Source organism: Neopsephotus bourkii, unplaced genomic scaffold (assembly GCF_033783945.1).
Source record: "Neopsephotus bourkii isolate Nb327-2 ecotype Australia unplaced genomic scaffold, CSIRO-AGI_Nbou_v1 NB_1708, whole genome shotgun sequence".
In the NCBI taxonomy this organism is placed as follows: domain Eukaryota; kingdom Metazoa; phylum Chordata; class Aves; order Psittaciformes; family Psittacidae; genus Neopsephotus; species Neopsephotus bourkii.
The window spans coordinates 20,921-43,357 of record NW_026902182.1 but is presented as its reverse complement, the minus strand read 5'-3'; the positions used below and the strand labels follow the sequence as shown (position 1 = coordinate 43,357).

At 36.2% G+C, this 22,437-nt stretch overlaps 1 protein-coding gene across 1 annotated transcript in view; it reads left to right on the top strand.

Moving 5' to 3' along the window:
- The window catches only part of LOC133224751 (cadherin-13-like), a 67,361-nt gene that overhangs the window by 32,217 nt on the left and 12,707 nt on the right, over positions 1-22,437 (top strand). The window contains exon 3 of the mRNA XM_061376512.1: positions 5,251-5,367. Within this exon, the coding sequence (XP_061232496.1) occupies positions 5,251-5,367 (117 nt within the window). The remainder of the gene's footprint in view (positions 1-5,250; positions 5,368-22,437) is intronic.

Here is a 22,437-nt window from a genome sequence, read left to right as displayed (position 1 = left end):
GACTTTTCCATCACAAAAGATGCTGCAGAGGTTCAAGGCAATAACGGAATGTATCCTTTCTCAAAGCAAAAGTTTTGTTTCCACTATACCTGACATTTTGTCATATATGCATTACAAAAGTACTTTATAATAAATTTGCATTAAAATAGTAATGATTTACACATGATCAAATAATCTTTAAAAGAATAATTCTTTTTTCCTAATGTGTTTTCTTGACTCCCCTAAAGATGAAGGCAACCTCCATCCTATACACCTATAGCACAGCTAGATGGATTGCACAGAAGCAGAGCTGTAGTCTGAGATTACCGAGTGTCTATGAAGTTAATGGTTGTATTGGTTAAGCAGTGTGCATATCTGTTTCTTTATTTGTGTAACAATTATAATAGTAGAAACATCCAGCCTAATTAAAACAAGTTCCACCAACAATTTCCATTACCCAGATGTTATATCTGACTATGCTTCACAAGCCTGGAAGCTTATGTTCTCTGAAATACCTGATTCCCCTTAGCATGCTAGATTTTAGCTGGATTTGTTTTTCTAAAGTATACTTTAGGGTGACTTTTACAGCATTGAGGACAGCCCACTTTTGAGCAGGTGTTTGTGTATGCCATTGACTTTTATAATTCTTAATTCACTGAGTTAATTTGTTTAAACAGTTTTTTCTAACTTACAAGTAAAGTTCCAGCACATTTCTTAAATTTTCATATTATAAACAATGTGAGAAAGTATTTAGATATATTTTAGAAAAATCTCACTATTAATACTTCTCATGATAACAATATACTGATGATAGAAACAACGTAGATAAAGCAACTAAATATTGCAGCACAATTGTGAAATTTCAGCTGAGAATGATATAAAAATTATTTTTTCTTAAATTGATCTGAATGCAGTTTTAGTTTTCCAGTTTTGTGTAGTGATGTTATGTTGTAGGAAGACCGATATACTGCTGAATATCACATCTCATTTGCTATTTCAGAGGAATTTTGCTTGCAACAAGCATCCAATTAATTTTGTTTATTTTTTGGTTTTGGATTTTACTCCAGTTTATGCCATCAAGCTTAGTATATAAAAACAACTAAATGGCATGAAACTCAACCAGTTCTCTAGCCACCATAGTGGATTATAGATTGCCACTCCAGCAAGGTTTCAAGCCGTTATTGTGAGAAATCAATACCAGTATTCAGCCACCTTATTCCCATGACAAGTTCTAATGAAATTTTCTTTGCTAAGAGTAATGGTGTCTGCTGCTGGGTAGTGGCTAGGCCATTCATTCAAATAATCAAGTACTGCAATGCTTTCAAGAACCCCTGGTAAAAAATAAAGAAAAAAGAAAACAGGGTGGAGAGTTCCCAAGGGATCTGGGGAAATCACAGCTCGCATAGCAGCATAGTTTGGGCAAATTGGCATCTTTCAATAGCAGCCTAACTTAAATGCTGGGAAAAATGAAGAGGCTGTGTTTGTTGCTTGCTTAATGTGAATAGGGAATCAAGCTTTATTGACAGTGAATCAGTGTATTGAGTGCTGAACTGATTCCTCACCTAGAAAGAGAACTTAACGAAGTCAAAGATAGGATGTAAAAGCTGTTTACAAAATGGTGGACAGTGAAATGATAGTTGGATCTTGATCACCTAACCCACTGACCACGAAAGTATCAGCTGAAAGATGATGATCACAAATGTGACATTGCAGCTAAATAACAAAGACAAAGAAATGATAGGATTTCTCTGCAATCCTTTTGTCTCAGAAATCTAGAATTTTTATTTTTGGTGCACTTTTCTTAAGAAGGCATATATTCATTATAATAGATATATTTTACATTTTTAATTTTGCATGTGGTTGTTGATTATGGACATGAGGTTCCTCTTTCCTATACAAAGCAGCAGGCATGAGAAAAGCAGATAGTAATCACAGCCACAGACTGCTGGGTCAATACCATCCATTTGGGACATGCCATTATAAGATCTCCAGACTCCTGGAACATAAATACTTGTCTGGACTTGTGGCTGCTACAAAGACATGGTAGGTTCTATAGCATTTGATCAGCAGATTCCCGTAAAGATGACTGAAAACTCCTTTGTGGGTTTGACTTTCATCAAGGGGCAAAAGAAAACTCCTGTTATAAGGCTAGCCTGGTATTCTAGGAAAATTTGAAGCAAAACTACCCACTCTGTCTGGAGTAATTTAATATCCTTTGTGAGTTGCTTCTTCAAGAAATTAAATATGTGAATTCAGTAAGAATTATTATATAAGCAATATATCTACCATAAATGAGAATCTTTTCAACGTTTTAACTGTTTAATGGGGTGCTAAGTGCACAGAAATGCAGATTCCTTGGCTTCTGTCATATACTGGTTGAGGATTAAACTGTCAGTTGCAGGTGCTTGCAACTAAGCAAAATGTTCTTTCTTTCTCCCTGTTCTTTAGAAATGGTGAAATCATTACGGTAACCACAATAGCAGTGAATTATTAAATGTGTTGGTGAAGTACTCTTGACCTTGACTTTCTTTCTCTTTACCTGTGTTCCACAATAATGCTTTTGGCTGCTCATTTAACCAGTCATGTTGTTGTTAGACACCAGGGATGAGGAGAAAGTGAGAAATCATAATGAAGATATCATTATTTAAAAACCAGCAGTAAGATTTGAAGAATAAACAGTGTGAAACATACTCAGAGAAGTGCTTACAGTTCTGTTGCCAGTCTGCAGAAACTTTCTGCTCCACGAAACAAACTTACTGTGTTTTAGAAACAAAACCAAACATATAATACTATTTTAACTCTTATTTGTTCCAAAGCCCTTCTCAGAAATAAGGATTTGAAGGCCATAGGTCTTACCACCCTGCTTTTTTTAGAACATTACTTCTTTGTATTAATGACTGCAGAGTTGACCATGGAATATAGTTTGGTTTTTACTTCCATTTGTGGACCTTCAGAGCAAGTGTGAGGATAACATGACATAACAAAATGATGAATTAATTGCTTATGGGTCTATGACTACCAAAATTGTGAGAACTAGATATTGAAAATCTGAAAATTCCTTTTACTTCTCAAACTAGTAAGGAAAGAAAAATGGAACATTGAAGGTCAGGTTGGATGGGGGTCTGAGGAATCTGATTTGGTAGAAAATGTCCCTACTCATTTCAGGGGCATTGGACTAGATGACCTCTAAACATCCATTCCAATCCGAACCACAGGGAGATGCAAATCTGAATGTCTTGCCCATTTCCAAGGAGCCCTGTATCTGGGAGCTCTTTCCATTTTCACAAGCTGAAGGGCAACCAAGGAAGTGGGAGTTAGCGCAAGTGAAAATTGTCATGAGTTGAGTACAGCTGCTGCTAAGCTAAAGAACTGATAGTTCCTTTTAGACACATTGGGAGTCACTTTTACTCTCCTTAGAAATGTCATAGACACACACCAGCCACACTGTCTGCTGTGTTTACAGTGTAAGTGATTTTGAAAGCTTACTGCTCTGTGCATTTGCCTTTGAAAAGAATTCAGCTCTTTCCTTTTTATTTGACACTTCAAATGTTTTTATCTTGAACTTTTTCATGAATTTTTATTAAGTAAAATTCTTTTGGGAGAGGAACTGAAAGACAAAAGTAGGGACCCAAGTGGCCTGCAGGCTGAAAAATTAGAGAGAAGTGGCAAAGCCTTTGGGAGAGATGGGAACTGTGTTATCAGGGTGAGCCTCAAGAAGTTACGAAAATTGGCAAAATTGTGAGAAAGGATTCTCTGCATGGCTTCCACTGCTGCTTGACTTTATCATGACTAAAGGTAACTGATGAAAACCTGAGTTTCCCTTGCTGCTGTTTGTTGTCGACTTTGAAGAGTGATGCTAAAGCTAGTAGAGCAGTGTTTTGGTGATGATAGGCTCATTAGGTGAAAGGCACCCATATTGATGGCAGCAGGGGCAGCCTGTGGATTTCTTGACTGATGGATATCCAGATTGTGCCAGTAAGAAAGCTCAGTCAACTTTACAGTTTCATAAAGATACAACCAAGGGATGCAGCTCTCCTTTTGTAATAAAGTAGCAGCTGTTAAAACAGCAATGTGGATTCCAGAACTGATTGAGAAGCTTAGGTTTTCGGGGTTTCTGCATTAAGACAGCAGAGAAAAGTGTTGTCTGTAGCATGTAACTACCTTATTGGAATTTAATTTAACCTATGATTTCTTTTGTAAAGCTGTCACAACAACCTGAATGAATAGTACTGATTTAAATCTTTCACTTTCATAATTCCCAGCCCAGTACAGATTTGTTCCTGGTGTTTGTTGTGTGCGGAATTTTTTGTTTGGTTGGTTTTATTTTCCAAAAAGGTGCCTGGATCAAGGGGATTGCTCTGGGAGTAAGGGAGAGGCTATTTCTGACCTTGGTAGTAACTGTGCTTGGAGAAAATTGTTGCAGAGATGGTAGGAAGAAGCAAAACAAAGAGGATAGTATCTGGGAAAATGCAGCTCATGCAGAGAGAGCACTGAGAAGATCAGAGAGCAGAAGGGGAGGGAAGGCAGAGGTGTGATGGGCAGTTTTCAAGGGGCCAGAGGCCAATGTGAAGAGCTTGCTGTAGCTCATAAAGTGCTGAATTGACTGAAGCTCAGTTAGAACTAAATAATCCAGAACATACAGCAGAAAAAGGTAGGCTTGTGTATAAACAAATATGGTATGATCGCATGAAGTTTCTTTTAAGGAAAAAAGACACCAAAAAACAACAAGCAAACAACCATACCGACACCATGGTTTTGGTGTCTAGTTTTATTTTTATATTACAAGTTTTTTGGTGTTTATTGGGAGTTCATTAACTGGGGACAACTTCAGCAAATTCACCTCTCAAGTCTGTGGGATTAAAAGCCTGGTCTGAGAAGCAACCAAATATAGATGTAACTTGAGATGTGAAAGACATTTGAAGTGTGTTTTTTTACAGGTGTCAAACAAGTATTTGAGGAAAACCACACCTTGCTTAAGATTTATGATTTAAACAGTTGTCAGGTTGGGGCGGTAGCCACATTTGCTTAGGTTTAAAAGTAGTCTACAGGAACATAAAATGAGCATGGTCTGTTGACTGTTACTGTAATAAGTGCAGTAACCTAACCAATTTAAATAAATAGCTTGATATGTTATCACTAGTTGCTGCAAAACATAATACAAACTTTAGAATCTGGTAGTTCATGTTAATTCTGATTAAAACCGCAGGGAATTGAAATAACAACTGAATATTATTTTGGAAGGTTTTTGTAATTGCTTATTTTCTTTTTTAGGAAATTCTTAAGATAGAAAACAACCTTGGATTTCTAAGACAAAAACGGGCTATTTTGTCATCTCCGGTATTAGTTCCTGAAAACCAAAGAGGACCGTTCCCCAGATATATTGGCAAGGTAAGTCAACAAAGAACTGGATTGAATTTTTATATCAATGAATTGATCTATTTGTCTTAAAAATTTGCAATGCCTATCATGTTGGCAGTAATATCCCATAAAACAATAAGAAACATGAAAAGAACAGAGAGGACTGTTTTTCTTTCTCTGTCGTGTAGACAGATGAAAATGGTTTTGTGTTCATGCAAACATTAAAAGCATACATTGTGGTAAAAAGCATTAATCAGAGATACATGTTTTCATTCAGCTGCTTTCTTCAGTAGGGGTTGCTACCTACCTGTGTATCTGTGTGTTAGACTGGGCTGAAGTCTAGACCAGGAATGTTATGAAGAATGTCCTACTAAATAGTGTGGATTATCTTGTTTCTATTCTAGAAACAAGACCTAGAAGGAATTCATAAGGTATTATGTGTAAAAACATCTTTATTTGATTCCTTAGTTAATTTCTAGTGTCCAAAGGCAAAATAAGTCTTTGAAGATTTTTTTTAGTTTTAGTTTTTGTTATTTGCAAAGGTCTGACATAGAATAGGAAAGCTTTTTTCTTGTGTTTGCAGGTGACCAAATGACAGTTCTATCTGCCATTTTCCCAGAACTTCAGATAAACAGCTTGTATATACCAGATATCTAAAACTAAAATACCAGTAGTTGTGTGAATGGCCATTTAGGCATCAGAACTTATAAGTACATTAATATATTTTTCATTTTGGCAGTTTTGAAGCAGAGACCCTTACGCATTGCTCTGACTTGAATAGGTGTATTAATGACATGACAGCCTATGCAGCTGTGGAGTCTTTTCCTGATTCCCACCTATATGATCATTGGAGCTAAACGCACAGCTTGAGGGCAGAATTTTACTCTACAGACAACGTGTAACTTAGCCAGCCGGCACCTAAGCAGTTATTTTAATAATAAGGAAGTTTGTTTTCCTATCAGTAAAAAGAAAGAATAATATATGAAGATTTCATTTTCTTCCTTTTACCCATCAAAAATTTATATCAATCTGACATATTTCTGTAAGTTTTTCTATCTTTCTGAAGTATTTTTTTTAATGTGTCTTAAACTTTTTAAAACTATTTCTGAACTTTTCAGTTCACATTTCAGTGTTTGAGAATTAACAATCAAAAACTAAACATGCGGTCTGGTTTGGATGTCCACATAAAAGTTAAGTTTCCAGTTGCACCGTGAGTGTGCTATTTTGCCTTTCTTCAGTAAATTACCAGTGTAGTTTATTCATCTATCCCAACTGCCTTTAGTTTTCCATCCCATGCTACATTGCCTGGAAATGCACAAGGTTGTTTGGAAGTGATTTCAGCAGGCACCACAGTTGAACTGCTGGTTAACACTTATGTGGGAGCAGGGCATATGCAAAAATAAGGGAGCAGGAGAGAACAATTAATGCAGTTTCATTTCAGAATTAGAAAACAATAACATAAACAAAAATATATGGGGATTGTGGAGGACTTTATTCATGAAGGTTTGGTAATATAAACCAGGAAGGAGTTATTGTGTGGGACTAATGAAAAAATTGTTTTGCTTTAATTGACTACAAAAATTCAAATTAGTATTTAGAATAACAAGGAAATACATGTGTAGGTGTTGCTCTTTGTGCTGTCACTGGCTTTCTGACATACCCAGTTAGGAATTAGGTTATTGTTCTGCCACTTCCACACCCTTCATTAGGGAATCTCTTAATTAAGTAACTATCATACACATGCTGTGCTTGTAGGTAGAGAAACCCCATCTTTTAACAGAACTTAAACTTTTGCATTTTTTCCTTCATTCCTGAGGGAAAACAGCAAGATTAAAATATTTTAATAAAATGTTGGTAATATGAGCCTTTGACCAGATGGCCCAGGCTACAACTGTTGGCTATTGTTGCTGTGTTTTGCTTACCTCTTGCTGATATAGCACAGGGGTCGGATATTCAATTTTTAGTCTCTCCATGTTACTTTTCCGGTTTACTTGTCCACATCAAGTTGCCGTGGGCTGCAGATTTATCTTGTAATTATGATGGCAGGTTGTTTGCCACTATGCTACAGAAATGTCTTCTAAGGCTAACTTGGTTCTATGTATCTATTTAATGACAATCTGCAGAAACAGTTTAACTGCTGTGATAAACTGCATGATGGTTTTTGAAGTTTAATCCTTACACTAATGCAGAGCTAAAAGTGCAAGAAGGTAACTGCAGAGAGTGCCAGCAAATTTCCAGCTCTTCTTCCAGTCGTTAGGAGAGAAGGAAATCTGCAAAGTGAGAAGGTTTTAATATAGAATCATAGAATCATAGAATAGTTAGGGTTGGAAAGGACCTTAAGATCATCAAGTTCCAACCCCCCTGCCATGGGCAGGGACACCTCGCTCTAAACCGTATCACCCAAGGCCTCATCCAACCTGGCCTTGAACACTGCCAGGGATGGAGCATTCACAACCTCCCTGGACAACCTATTCCAGTGCCTCACCACCCTAACAGGAAAGAATTTCCTCCTTATATCCAATCTAAACTTCCCCTGTTTAAGTTTTAACCCATTACCCCTTGTCCTAACACTACAGTCCCTAATGAAGAGTCCCTCCCCAGCATCCCTATATGCCCCCTTCAGATACTGGAAAGCTGCTATGAGGTCTCCACGCAGCCTTCTCTTCTCCAGGCTGAACAGCCCCAAATTTCTCATCCTATCTTCATACAGGAGGTGCTCCAGTCCCCTGACCATCCTCGTGGCCCTCCTGTGGCCTTGTTCCAACAGTTCCATATCCTTTTTATGTTGAGGACACCAGAACTGCACACAATACTCCAAGTGAGGTCTCAGGAGAGCAGAATAAAGGGCCAGGATCACCTCCTTTGACCTGCTGGTCACGCTCCTTTTGATGCAGCCCAGGATACGGTTGGCTTTCTGGGCTGCAAGCGCACACTGAAGCCGGCTCATGTTCATTTTGTCATCGACCAGCACCCCCAAGTCCTTCTCCGTAGGGCTGCTCTGAATCTCTTCTCTGCCCAACCTGTAGCTGTGCCTGGGATTGCTCTGACCCAGGTGTAGGACCTTGCACCTGTCATGGTTAAACTTCATGAGGTTGGCATCAGCCCACCTCACAAGCATGTCAAGGTCCCTCTGGATGGCATTTCTTCCCTCCAGCGTATCAACCGCTAATAGGATTTGCTTGGATTTTATTGATGGACATATGATGAACCCAAGATTTTATTATTTAATTTAAAAGAGTTGTCCTTTATAAGAAAGAATATTTTAATGTTGACACAGAAGATCTGGAAACCATGGGTGGCCTAGTAAAAATTGGCAGGACTTTTTATGCAGTGAAAGCCAAAAGAGACTTTTTTCTTTGTTGCTTGGCTCTTTTGTCCTTTTGGGAGGAAGGGTTGTTTGTTCAGACGTTTTTCATCACAGACTGTGTATATTCTCTGCTCCTGCTCTGGACTCTTGGACAGCTAGCTGCCAAATGGCAATTAGGTGGCAGAACTGACTCAACAAAAGCTCGAGTAAAAGTGGTGGAGGATAGCAAACAAGATGGAAATCTTGAAGAACTGTGGGGAGGTGGGTTTTTTCCTCCTTCAGGTATTTAAGGATTTGAGGCAAAGAGAAAACACAGCTTCTGTTAATGTAGCAATAGGAAAAAAACCTAAGGAGAGGATAACTGAAGATAACTAGATGGAAAAACTGCTGGAAGCTTATTATTCTTGAGTGGCTATCTGATTGAGGCTATTTATATATGATGAATTATATGCTTCACAGAAAAGAACTGTTAAGTACTGAAGATGCAGCTGGAAATAATACCAAACTTCAGGAAAATATTTGAAAAGTAGGTGATAGAAGTATTAAGAGATGATCATGATTCACCAATGTGTGAAGAAAACCTAGAGAGAAGGATTGTACATAATAGGAGGACATGTAAATGACAACAGAGCAAACAGTGAAAAATAAGCTGAATTAACAAGTGCATTTGTCCTAGTGGAAAATTAAGCAGAAAATGAGAGAATGGGGAAAACAAGAAGTGGAGGAGGAAAACGACTTAACTTATAGCTAGGATGGCTGTTCAAGTCTGGAAGATAATGGTGTGTACTAACAGAGAACAGAATGATGTGCAGACCAGAGGAGCTATACCTAAAAGCCTTTCCAACACTAAAAGAGAGATCTGTGTGTCTGCTTAACCAGCTTCTCAGTTGATAAACTTCTGAATCTCAAGTCTTGGCCAGAGTCTTCATGCAAGTTACTAAAAACGATGCAGAAGTGAGAGAGTGTTTCTTACTATAGGACTAGAAGTGCATCTAAGGTCTAGAATAAAAATCCACAGGATTTTTTAAATTATTTTTTTAATATTAATTTGTTTGTTTTCAAATTGTTACTACATCAGATGTAACAAGACAGTCTGAATAAATAAATCTATTTCTAACCCAGCAAGAAAGAAAGATTGTAATTAGAGAAAAATCAAGTTACGGTATTAGTACTGTAAAATTGGGCAGAAATAGATATGAGCTCAATTTATTCAGCCTAGTACAGTGTTTTCTGTAATTCCAGAGTGAGTCTAATGATTTAAGTGAAAGGAATACACTGGAGTAATAACTAATGGATATAAATTTTGGCTTAAGATTAGAGAAAAATTTCCAGTCCCCAGACAAGAGGAATTCATTTCCAACAGAAGTACTGAGGAGGGAATACAAAGTTTGATAAATATATGATCACAGTTGCATAATACAGTTGCTTCTGATCCTGAAAGAACAGACACCTGGAGGTTTCCCTCTATTCCAGTGTTCTTGAAAATGTGTAATACCCTGCTGAGTCAGACCTGAATGGACCACTGGAGAAGTCAGAGTTTAACATCTGATCAAATTCATGGCTTGCAGGAAGGAATGGCACACTTCTGACCTTCATGGAAAAATACCAACCTACCTCAGCAATGAATATGATGAAATGAACAGCACTTCATTAAATTAAAGGGCTTTCAGTGCAAGAACATGAATTATTAAACTACGGCATATTAATTTTCATTAAAGGGCAGGTATTTGATGTCCTAACAAACCGTTAAGTGAAAACAGCAGTTTAAATTTATCTCTTTTTCTGAAAGATTTCTCTTCAAGCTTCCTTTTTTTTCCTTTTTTTTTGGTTTAAAATATTGGTAGTCACACAAACAATACCAACAGAATACATTTGTTCTCTTTAAGCAAACAGAATTTTAATTGAAAGCCTTGTTAAAATACTCCTGTTTACTTAGGATCTTTAAGAAGAATCTCCTGAGCATCAGATGCCTTGGAAAACCAGCAAATAATAATAATTTACCGTTATTTTTTAGTGTTTTGTGTTGTTAATAAGATCAAAAGAATTTTTAAACATTTGAGGAATAGTTTCTAATCTAGTTACTATGGTTACAAGTTTGCTGAAGATAAAGCAGTTCTATGGCAACAATGGAATTAAATTTTCTGCCCAATATTGAAATATCCAGTACCTAATTTCCTGCTTCATAGTAAATCATGCTAATGACTTTAAGGAGAACACCAAACAGAAGAGATCTTATGCTCTGAACCTGTTCAGCAAAGCATACTACAGTTTAACTGTCACACTGTTTATGTTAACTTTGATCTCAGAGGTTGATATCTTAAACTGTGTTACAGACAAAGGTAAAGGGGAAATCAGTTTGTCCTTGCCAGTAAATTACTTATATAAAATTACTAACATGAAATAAAACCCTGGCAACTTATTTTCATTGACATAGTAATTGAATTTCAGATTCAAGTTTAAGGAAAATGTTTTCATTAACTTTAGATGCAACAGCTGTTTCACCTTTTCATAATGTGTGTGGTTTGTGTTTTGTAGGTTTTGGGGTTTTTTTAGTATTTTTTATTTTTTCCTTAACTGGTTATAGTGTTATTTGAAAAAACAAACCCAAAGAATCTCCCCAAAACTCCAGGTGTGTTCTGTCTTCCTCATCCCAAATAAACCCTCAGGCTCATGTTTTAAGAATCACATGTAGATTGTGATTTTACCTAGTCTTACTGAGCATACTATGAATGGAGGGTGCCATCAAGAGCAGCAGCTAGAAAGCCACTTCTAGGAATGCAGTATAATAGCTGCTAAATTGCCATTCCCTGCCTTCATTCTCTATGGTTTTCATGAAACTATACTGATTTATTGTTAACATTTTACAGTCTTCCAAGATGATTCTATATCCTGAGCTATTAATGGAAAGTTTTTTATTATCATTGTAATCAATGATCCATTATAGAAATAAATTTTTAATTACAGAAATCTCCAATTTCCTTTTGTTCTTGAAAGCTAATATGATCACTCTACTTTCTTTAAAATCACCCCAAAAGAGAAAAATCCCTTTCTGCCTTCAACATTTTAGCTTAAGCAAATGAAAATTCAGACAACTGTATTTTGGATTAACTTGATTTCCAGTGTTCTGTAATTACATTAGCAAGAGTGTTGATTCTTGGTTTAGTCATCATATTCTTTAAATTTTCTGTGGATGTTTCTGAAGTCATGCTAATTGTTGAAAATTATGTCTTTGGGATTTAAATGCAGGAATCATGCCCTTCATATTGCATTTATGTACACATACATGCTTAGAGAAGCGTTAACAATACATGAGAACAAAATTGTACACATATTCCTGACTTTCATATACTCTCTTCTTGGTCGATGTTGACTTTGTATGTGCCTTTTCTCCCCTTTTAATCTATAAGATGCTGCTGTGAGTACATATTGCTGCTACTGGAAAGTCTCCCAGTTTCATCTCCTCTTATGTCAGCAAATATCACTTGCATTATTCTCCCATATCTTATTTTTCTGCCATGTTACTATCTGCCTCATATTATTAAAAAACAGGTGAATAACATAGAACAAATATTTATACACATTCTCCCTCAGAATTGAAATTATTGTTCAAATATTTGCACAAACTTGCCAGCACAGTATTTTAGCAATTTTATTTAGCTTGAGTTGCAAGTTTAGGCTGAGATGTAATACTCCTCATCATTCAGCACTTCCATGGAGTGCAGTCTGTTTAAATACAGCCTAAGGTATTTTACCACATCACTGTACAATGACGTCTGACCTTAAGCACATTGAAGCCAACAGAAATTCTGCCATCAAAGTGGGAAAGGCCTTTTGATAAGAACAACAATATCTGGATATTGTGGGGCGGAAAAAAGGACACTTGAAGGAAATGTGAGCTAAGCTGATCCTGTGCATATCCCGTTATACTTTATTTCATTATGTTTATAGGGAAAATTATTTAAGTACACTTGGAAAATAGGATTTTCATCAAGGTTCATTTTTCTTTTCTTTTTTTTTTTTTTTTCACTAAGTATTTTTGCCCTGCTTCAAAGGTTTTCCTTTTCATTTCTACAATCTGTGGATGAAACTATTAAGCTTACATTTTCAATTGTGCTTGCTGGAGATGAGAATGGATTTTGATAATAGAAATCTGAACAACAATTAAGCTCAGAAATTGAAAGTAGTAGTGATCCCTATAATCCAGTAATGTGTGTCTTAATATTTTTTTTTTACTTCTTGGAATTGAAAAAAAAAAAAAAAAGGAGAAAAATTGTGAATGTAGCTGAGTGTGGCGAGAACTGAGTGGAGAGGCTATATTAATTTAGCAGAACTTAATGCTCAAACCTGATTTAGAACATGCTACAAGTATTTTCACAAGCAGTAGAAGCGATGATGGCTGGTTTCCTGCAAATACTAGTTTTCTGCAACAAACCCAGGTCCTTATATCTGTGATAACACCTCAAGCACAATGACTCTAATCCCACGGTGCCCTCAGCGCTGCTGGTGTTATTTCCTACTTTCTGGCATTTCAAACTGGGATGAGAGAGGGAAAGTCCTGGAGATACAGGCTGACTGGGCAATGACTATACATGTGCAAAACAGGAACTTTGGGTTTTGGATTTTTTTAGGGGGAGGGGGGTAAAATTTGGTCAGAACTGACCAAGAGGCTTGAAATGGATCAGACAGCATGATCATTAAAATGCTGTGCATTTGATTTTAGAAAACCAGACTAACGAAGCAGATGTTTAGCATAACAGCCTTTCCTCAACAGATTCTTTTCTACCTGATAAAAAAATAACTTAAATGTTATTGAAGAAGCTATGTTCCTTGTATTTTTGGAATAATGGTTAAATCAGGCAAATTCAGAGCAACGTCTGCAGCAGGGAACTTGCAAATTATGTGAAAGAAAAATTACAAGGATCTGTAAGAATTTTATCTTCCGTAAAAATTAATGAGCAATACAGAGGATGATGAAATTGTGTAAATAGGAAAACATAATAAATCAACTTCATCCATTATTACTGTGCTGTTGGGCTTTCTAATCTGAATTTGCTAAGGGTCACCGGAACATGAAAATTAATTTGAATTAATAGAATCTATTATGCATGGCTTAATTTTTTTAAAAAGTCATATACTACCATTACTGAAATTTATTAGTTTATTTTCTCATGAGAATCTTAATTATTATTTAATAAATTATATCCTTTAAAAAGAAAAATGAGCACAATCATAATATAGTCAATAATACTTTGGAAAAAAATTGTGATCATCTGTTAATGAGAAATTTAGAAACCAGGCCTATTTTTTTCCTTTAGGGGGTGACTGACGAAGGGATGTTCTTTGTAAGCAGTAGAAAATTGACTGTATTCCCCTTCTGTCCCCCCAGATTCTACAAAGATTGGAGATTTCAAACTCTTCACATGAGCAGGTACAGGTGTAGTTCACAGTCATCTGCCATGAGCTCTGAACATGCTACCTGCTGAATGTATAGAATCATAGAATCAGAATGGTTAGGGTTGGAAAGGACTTTAAGATCATCCAGTTCCACCCTCACTGCCAAGGGCAGGGACACCTCACACTAAACCATGCCACCCAAGGCTCTGTCTAACCTGGCCTTGAACACTGCCAGGGATGGAGCGTTCACAACTTCCCTGGGCAACCCATTCCAGTGCCTCACCAACCTCACAGTAAAAAAACTCCCTCCTTATATCCAATCTAAACTTCCCCTGCTTAAGTTTTAACCCTTTATCCCTTGTCCTATCACTACAGTCGCTAATGAATAGTTCCTACCCAATATCCTTACAGGCCCCCTTCAGATACTGGAAGGCTGCTGTGAGGTCTCCAAGCAGCTTCTCTTCTCCAGGCTGAGCAGTCATTTGTCAGTTGTTTTTCTTGTTTAAAAAAATATAAGCTGTTTCACATTTTATTATGTTGAAAACGTTTCCATCCTGAAAGCTTTTTAATTCTTGAGAAATTAAGACATGTTCACTGATCATAACCTATGTCTGCATATATATGTATATATTTTATAGCAGATGAAGACAGGTACAATGTATTCTAATGCAACAGAGCAGAGGGAAGAAAAAAGGTAATTTTTTCTTCACATCTTTTAAAAAGAACAATTTTCTAAAATTCTGATTACATTGAGTTAATTATCAGCATTTTAAATCAAGGACTAGAGGCAAAATACAGCTAGGTTTCCAGTTTGTGTCCTTCATTCTCTCAAGGAGGGACTCCCTGCTGCTTGTGTAATGAACCATTTGGACCCTTATGCAGTAGCTTTCAAAATAAGAAATTATTGTGTTGAAGAGCTAGGGAAATCGTCTCATTGCAAATAATTAAGTTGCAGTATCTGCCATTGGTTTCAGTCATGAATCTACTATCAGAAGATTTTTGTTTTCATAAATCTGTGTGACAAGCAAGTAGCTGGCAAACAGTTAACATAAACCATTTTTACTCCCACTGAAGGCTCAGAAAGACTAAGAGGGTTCTTAAAAGTCCCCAGCCTCCCTTAAAAAGTGAAATTCTCTTCAAAATATAAGCTACTAGTAAAAGTTTTTCAAGTATTTTGGAGACTAGCATGTTTCCTGCAGTGGTGGTTGTGTCACATTACAGATTGTTTTCCGTGATGGAAGGGGATAGGCATCTGAAGAAGTATCTCAAACTGAAGTGTGAAAAGAAATAGGTGCAGAGCAAACCAGAAAAAATAATAATATGAAATAGCAGAGAACAAATATGAATAGACCTCAAATAGGGAATTGCTGAACTCCTAATTGTGGCATGTAACCATTCACAAACCTTGGCTTAACTTGCACTGGAATGTGGGGTGTCATACACTGCTCATTCTTTTCAAAAGGGACCGAGGAAACCTTGGCATGCATTAGGAACTACAGCTCACTGAGCTCCACTCCCACACGAGGTTCTGCTTCTGGAATCATTGTGAATTGGTCTCTGCAAAAGTCAATTTGATCCTTAGCAGTCACTGGATGTCAAATAGAAAGTTGAATTTTGTGTTCTTGTGATGCCATCTTTAAAAGGATGCAGTAGACATAGAGAAGCTTCAGAAAGAGGCAGGGTAGATAATGAGAAACAAGAAATGAAGAGTTTAAACAGAATGGGGCTTGTTAGAAAAGAAACAGAACTAAGGATAGATATGATAGTGCTCTAAAAACCTGTTGATGACATGGAGGAAACACAGGGAAGAATCATCCAATCCTTTTCCTATTGAAGAACTAAGGAACTTCCATTGACTAGAAGGTGGTGTATTGAATGAAAAAAAATATTATTTTTGCCAAGAATTGTGATACTTTACACATTTTTACCAGTTGTAAAGGCCAAAAAAAGGGTATACATCTTGCTACTATACTTGATGGCTCTAAGGGCTGGTAGCAGATGGTATCAGTCATCATTACAGGCAGAACAGAAGGACAGATGTACCTTAGGACTGACCCACCACCATCCTTGTGCAATTTGCTGGCATGTACCATTTTTGAATTGCGTGTTATTTTTACTGATTTTTGCAAAGCTAACAAACTGTAGAAAGATTTTAGGGTGGCTGCACAAATACTTCCTTTGCAGATCTGTATTCCCACAAACAACCCCAAATCAAAGCTTTTGCTCTTCTAATGTAATTTATATTGTGCAAATGTATCTAGAAAGCAGAGAAAGGGTGAGGAACGTCTGAGTCATTGTTTGTATTCAAATATTGCTTTATTATTTACAGAGTCATTCCACATTTCAAAAGCATGTAGGCAATGCTAGAAATAAAAGCTTTTTCTGAAAGCAGTGAGATTCAAATTACCAAAGCTCACATCTTCAAGGGAATTTAGGTGCCTCATTTCCTTCAGCATCATGGTCTGTAATCCGCTGTTAGAAAGGGAGTTAAAGAAAGTGGAGGTTTTTGACATTTTTTAGCATTTATGCACCTCCAGCTCTCTTGTAATGTACAAGGAGGGCCACTAGGATGATCAGGGGACTGGAGCACCTCCCAGATATGAGGATAGGCTGAGAAAGTTGGGGCTGTTCAGCCTGGAGAAGAGAAGGCTGCGTGGAGACCTCAGAGCAGCCTTCCAGTATCTGAAGGGGCACTATAGGGATGCTGGGGAGGGACTTTTCATCAGGGATTGTAGTGATAGGACAAAGGGTGATGGGTTAAAATTTAAACAGGGAAAGATCTGATTAGATATAAGGAAGAAGTTCTTTACTGTGAGGGTGGTGAGACACTGGAATGGGTTGGGCAAGGAAGTTGTGAATGCTCCATCCCTGGCAGTGTTCAAGGCCAGGTTGCACAGATCCTTTGGTGACATGGTTTACAGTGCGAGGTGTCCCTGATCATGTCGGGGGGATTGGAGCTGGATGATCTTAAGGTTCTTTCCAACCATAACTGTTCTATGATTCTATGTTTATAATGTCTGATTATGGAAATAGGTAGAAAAATAAAGCAGTCAATAGGAGCCACTCTGCCTTGCACTGAATACAGCTCCCTGAGCAGGCCCCCAGAAGTCTCTGGGGAAGTTCTGGATGCTCCTGAATATTATGTAGTTCCTTGAGGTGTTTAGAAAGACGTCCCTTGTCTTTAGTGTGACTTCTTCTGGAGAAAAGTACTGGGTTTTGTTTGTTTGTTTGTTGTTGGGGTTTTTTTCCTTTTTTTTTTTTTTTTAAGGTTACTGTTATTTAATTTAGTTCCTTACATCTATTTACATAGGATGCTGAGCTGATACACAGTTTTCAGGTAAAATTGCCCTACTGTGTTAATCAGCAGAAACTGTCCATGGAGGCAAGGGTCATGTAAAGCTGGGCTTTCTATTTGTGTGATTTAAGCTTTCCATTCTGCTACTTCCTCCACAAGTCACTGGAGAAGGGATAAATTTGGCAACTAAATTTTCTGATACTTATCTTCTAGATGTATAAATTTCCTATTACTCAAGGAAGTGAGAGACAAGGAGTTGCTGTGTGTTATGAGTGAGAAAACTGTAATATCTATATTTCAGTGAAATGTAGGGCTGTGATATGTAACAGAATTTAAGGGTACAGAATATGTCTGACATCCATTAAATAGCATTATTTTTGTTAGTGTGTAGTACACAGTCAAGTCGTTTATGGTTACTTTGTTTGGGAGTGAAATATCAAAGCCATTAACAGACAACAGTGCAATCAAATGACATATCACTCCTTAGACCTGTGGTTGTAATGGGAATATATCCCTTTCACTGGATAAATTGAGAGTTTTGTAGGTTTAAATTTTTGAACACAGTGTCGTGTTTAAATTGTTGTAAAGCTCTGTAAATGTAGTTTAAAACTGATACACTGTGCTGTCAAGTGAAACTTGTACGATAAGCCAAAGTGATGTAGAGAAGTAGACCTAATTGTCAAGAGATCTGTTTTCTTGACTATTGATTGCTTTGGATGAAATTGAAAGGAGCAATATGTAATTGAAAAGACTTGACTGTTCTTTCTAAATATCAATTTCAGAACTGTCTCCGCTGTTCATATTAGTTGATAATACTGGGACTGTTCTAAGATCTTCCTGTAGCCTAGGCACAAGTGTAGCCATAGAAACACATCTTAAGTTGACTTTCATTAATAGAATTAGTAGACCTTGTTAATTTTTTTTGGTAACTCCACAACACATTGTTGACTAATTTCCAACAAATAAATAGTTACTAATATCATTATAATTTGTTTTTAATATTTGAGAATAGTGTTCATATGCCTGCAGCCTTTATTTTCAGTAAAAATTAAATAACCAAGGCTGGCTATGGGGAAACCAACTTGTTTCATTAACCTAAAGGTTTGTCTTACCTCATGATTTATCCCTACATTTTCAGGCTTACATTTCTCTTAAATTGGAAGAGAAAAAATCCATGTTTTTATGTATATTGCTGAATTTTTTATGAAGATGTGTGAGCTCTTGTGCCTTCATCATTGTATGTGTCAGCATCTTATTCAGAGGATCTCCAAATATTTTGATTCTACTTTCATGAGACTTACTAAAATTCTAGATGAGTCCAGTCCTTTTTTTCCTGAAAGTGCAATATGAATATTTTTGTATCAATATATGTGGTTAGATCAAAACAAGTTCAGTTTTACAAGTAACTTGCTTTATGTTTGTTATCATTAAGTGTTGTAGTCATTCTATAATTATAGTTAGAGGCAGACACCAGTTAATTACATATGTAGTAGTGGTTAACTTCCAGTTCTAAGTCATGTTATGAGTAATAATCTGAATTTATGTAAGGTAATGAAGTATGGATTGGCTTACTTAATAACAGTAAATTGAAGAAATGTCTGTGAAAATTAAGTCTATTTTGTACACCTATGTAAGTGAAGTCAAATATTGACGAGGGATTGTAGATTATGATGTAATAATGTCAGTTAGTATCAGTAAAAGGTGGTTAGTACAAAGTGGAAAGAACCAGGAAATTAAATGAAGTTTTGCTTTTTAGGAGTGTGTTCTCTTTCCTGTGTTAGCTGTAAGCCAGTGACTTGTATGTCCTGGCTGCAAGTCCAGGGCTTCATTCAGCCTTGTCTGTTATGAAGGCATAAAACCAAGGCCCAGAATAGTTGTTGCTACTTACAATAATTACACAGTAGAGGTGGAACAGGTACTGGTTTGATATTTACATTTTGCCATTTTAAAATGGCACGAGAGACCTATGTTTCTATTTGATTTCTGATTTAATTCCATCATTATAGGCTAGATTACATGTTTATTGAGCATAGTAGAATAAACCCCTGATAGTAATGAATTAAGTGAACCACTAAAACCTCAAATTTTAACATCAGCTTCATGTTTCTGACTGATGGGAATCAGAAAGCCATGTGTGTGCAGATCAGCATCCATATAACTGCTGGTGTGAATCAGTCTCTGAGGCCCTGTGGTGCCAGATGCTGTCAGAGCACAGCTCAGTGTAGTTCATTCTGTTGGACCCTGATGTATGTCTCAGCAGAGCCAGGCTAGATCAGATTCATCCCTACTAAACAGGTTAGAACAGCTTCTTTTAAGCAGGTTTAAAATTGCTTTAATTTGTGCAACAGAACCTCCTTGACGCCTAATCTCATCTAGAAGCAACACCTTATTGCTACAAGAGTGAATTCCTTTCTAACATTTAGAATACTTTATACAAATATCCCACTTTTTTGCTACTTTTTTTTTTTTTTTTTTTTTGGCTCTGGTTTATTCAGTGTAGAGACTTGACTGCTTCTTCAATGTCTTTATTTTCTCATTTTCCTTCAATCTCAACTGAAGTGTTAAACTGATCTTTTTTTTTTTTTCACACACTAATAGCTACATTTACATTCTGAAAGATGTAAAAGTTTAATAATTCAACAGCTTAAACTTTCACAGAGTCTTACCATTAGTTTTAAATTGTATTTTTGACATTAAACAATGTTATGGTAAGCAATTGTATGTGACTAGAAATAATTTAATTTTTCAGAGTTGGAAAAATAATCCTGCTATATGTAGGGAAAAACACCTTCTATGTAGTCACAAGCGGACTAGAAAACCTGGAAATGTTTTGTTTGTTTCTTTTGGAAAAAGAAGGGATATCTTAATGATATAAAAACTGTAATCATAATTAATGAATTCACAGACTGGTGCCAATAAGCAAGTTTATAAAATGTACCGTTGCTTTTAAAAGAAGAATGAAGTATTGAATCTATTTCTCTTGCCTACAATTTTTTCCTTTGTTTCAGGAAACCATTTGGCAAAATCAAACCTTTTATTAGAGGACCTTGTGTGTATTTACAGTCCATTTCATCTCCATAAAATGTAAATTTCATTCAACTTCAGGAACAGAATTTCTTTTATTTGTATTTATTAAATGGGTTCTTGAATGCTAAAGTTTTAACTGTTAACAGTAGGTCATGACAGCCTGAAAATATAATTGTTAACATTAATGAATTATGTTATGGAATACTTTTTTTCCCTACAAGATTGGATATTATGAAAGAATGGGATTTTTTTGAAGGTATATTTGTTATGAAAAGACATAACCTGTGTATAGATAGATTAGACTTCAAAGAAAATTGAAAAGCTCAGCTGTATATGGGTTAGAATCAGAGATAATTGACCAAGAAAAATGTCTTTGAAGCTTAATTTTTTTGTTTTAGTATTTTCATTGGTGATGTTACACAGTAACAGTAAGGCCTGTTAGGTAGCTTAGAAAGTTATTTTCTAAAAAGAATAAAGTGTAGAAAGCATATTGCTGGGTTCTATCTAAAACTTCCTGAGAAGGTCAACTTAAACTTTGGGAATGTTCCATATCTAGACAAAGGATTTGCAGTTTAAGCCCATCTCTAATGATTATTGGTTAAATCATCCCAAGGGTACCATGTGTAACCTTTAAGGACAAGAAGCTGTTATTTAAGCTTTTATTGAATTTAAGAATTTGTGTCACCTGACTTAAAGACTTTTTTTTTTATTGTGATGGTCAACAAGATGCTGGTTTGGCTGAATTCTTGGATAAGGCTTGCAAAAGAGGTTCCATACAACTCCAAATACAATGGAATTAATCACTCAACAAAGTTAACATTCTGTATTTATTTATGTGAATTATTTGTCATTTATTCTCAAGGAGATATAAATAAACATTTTTAATTTTACAGTTGTATCTTAGAGCTAAAAGCAAGCAGTTTTGCAGTTCTTTTCAATATCCTTGAAATCATCTATGTTTAAGATAATTTTTGCAGGAGATTTTTGGAAATGTATAGAGTTCCTTTTCTAAATGAATCGTTAGATTAAATCAGGTTACTGTTTATTTGTCAGCAGAGAAAATCAGAGGCAATTGGGATATTTAAGATAAACACTTGATAAGTACTGTAATTGTAACAGATTTCTCTGTGTTAAAAAGATAGCTAATAGCACCTGTATTTTCTGTTCTAGATTTGGGCTTTTTCCATAGTGCAAAAGCTCTGGTAACCTGAGGTATACACAATTACTGCTTTGTGCTTTACTACCTTCTTAAACCATTTGTTCCAGCAGTACTATAAGTTTTGTTAGGCAGTTTGGTTTATTGCACTCAACTGAAGAAGTGATTCATGTAACTGCAGGTGATGAGTGTGTATTTGACCTGCAAGCCATTAGGCATCTGTTATTTCTCTTCCTGACCAGTGTAGACTGAAGTGAAACTGGAAAGCACACTAATATTTGCAAGCACATACATCAAACTGTATCTTAATATATAGATACCAGCTTTCGTAAGCACATGCATATGTTTATGAATAAGTATTTATATAAATATCTGTGACAATAGGAGAAAAGACTAAAACATAGACACACTTGGAATGGAGACAGATTTTGGCTTTCTGAGTCAGACAATGTAGATGTTATGGACAGTTAAATTTTACGGCTTGGCTTCTAGTTTTTTGAGGGAGAAAATTATAAAATTTGAATTAATTATCACACTAACTTAGAGTGACTATTTTCTGCATAAATTAAGTTTGCGTAATTGATATTGTTGCAAAATGGAATTAAATCGTTTTTCAAGTTCAGAATTATGTGCACTGAGGAATCTTGATGCAAATAAATATGAATAATATCTTATTTTCTATGGTTTTGTTGTAGAAAGGCCTTATAAAAGGTACAAACAGGTGAAGATTTTTTTTTAGAGTGTGTACATGGACATAAACAAGAACCATGTGGATTTTGTGGCAGTGTTGTGGTTTAAGCCCAGTTGGCAACTCAGTCACGCAGCCCTTGCTCTCTCTCCCTCTTCCTTCCCCTGCTCCCGAAAGGATGGGGAGGAGAATCAAAAGACTGTAACTCCCACAGGTTGAGATAAGAGCAGTCC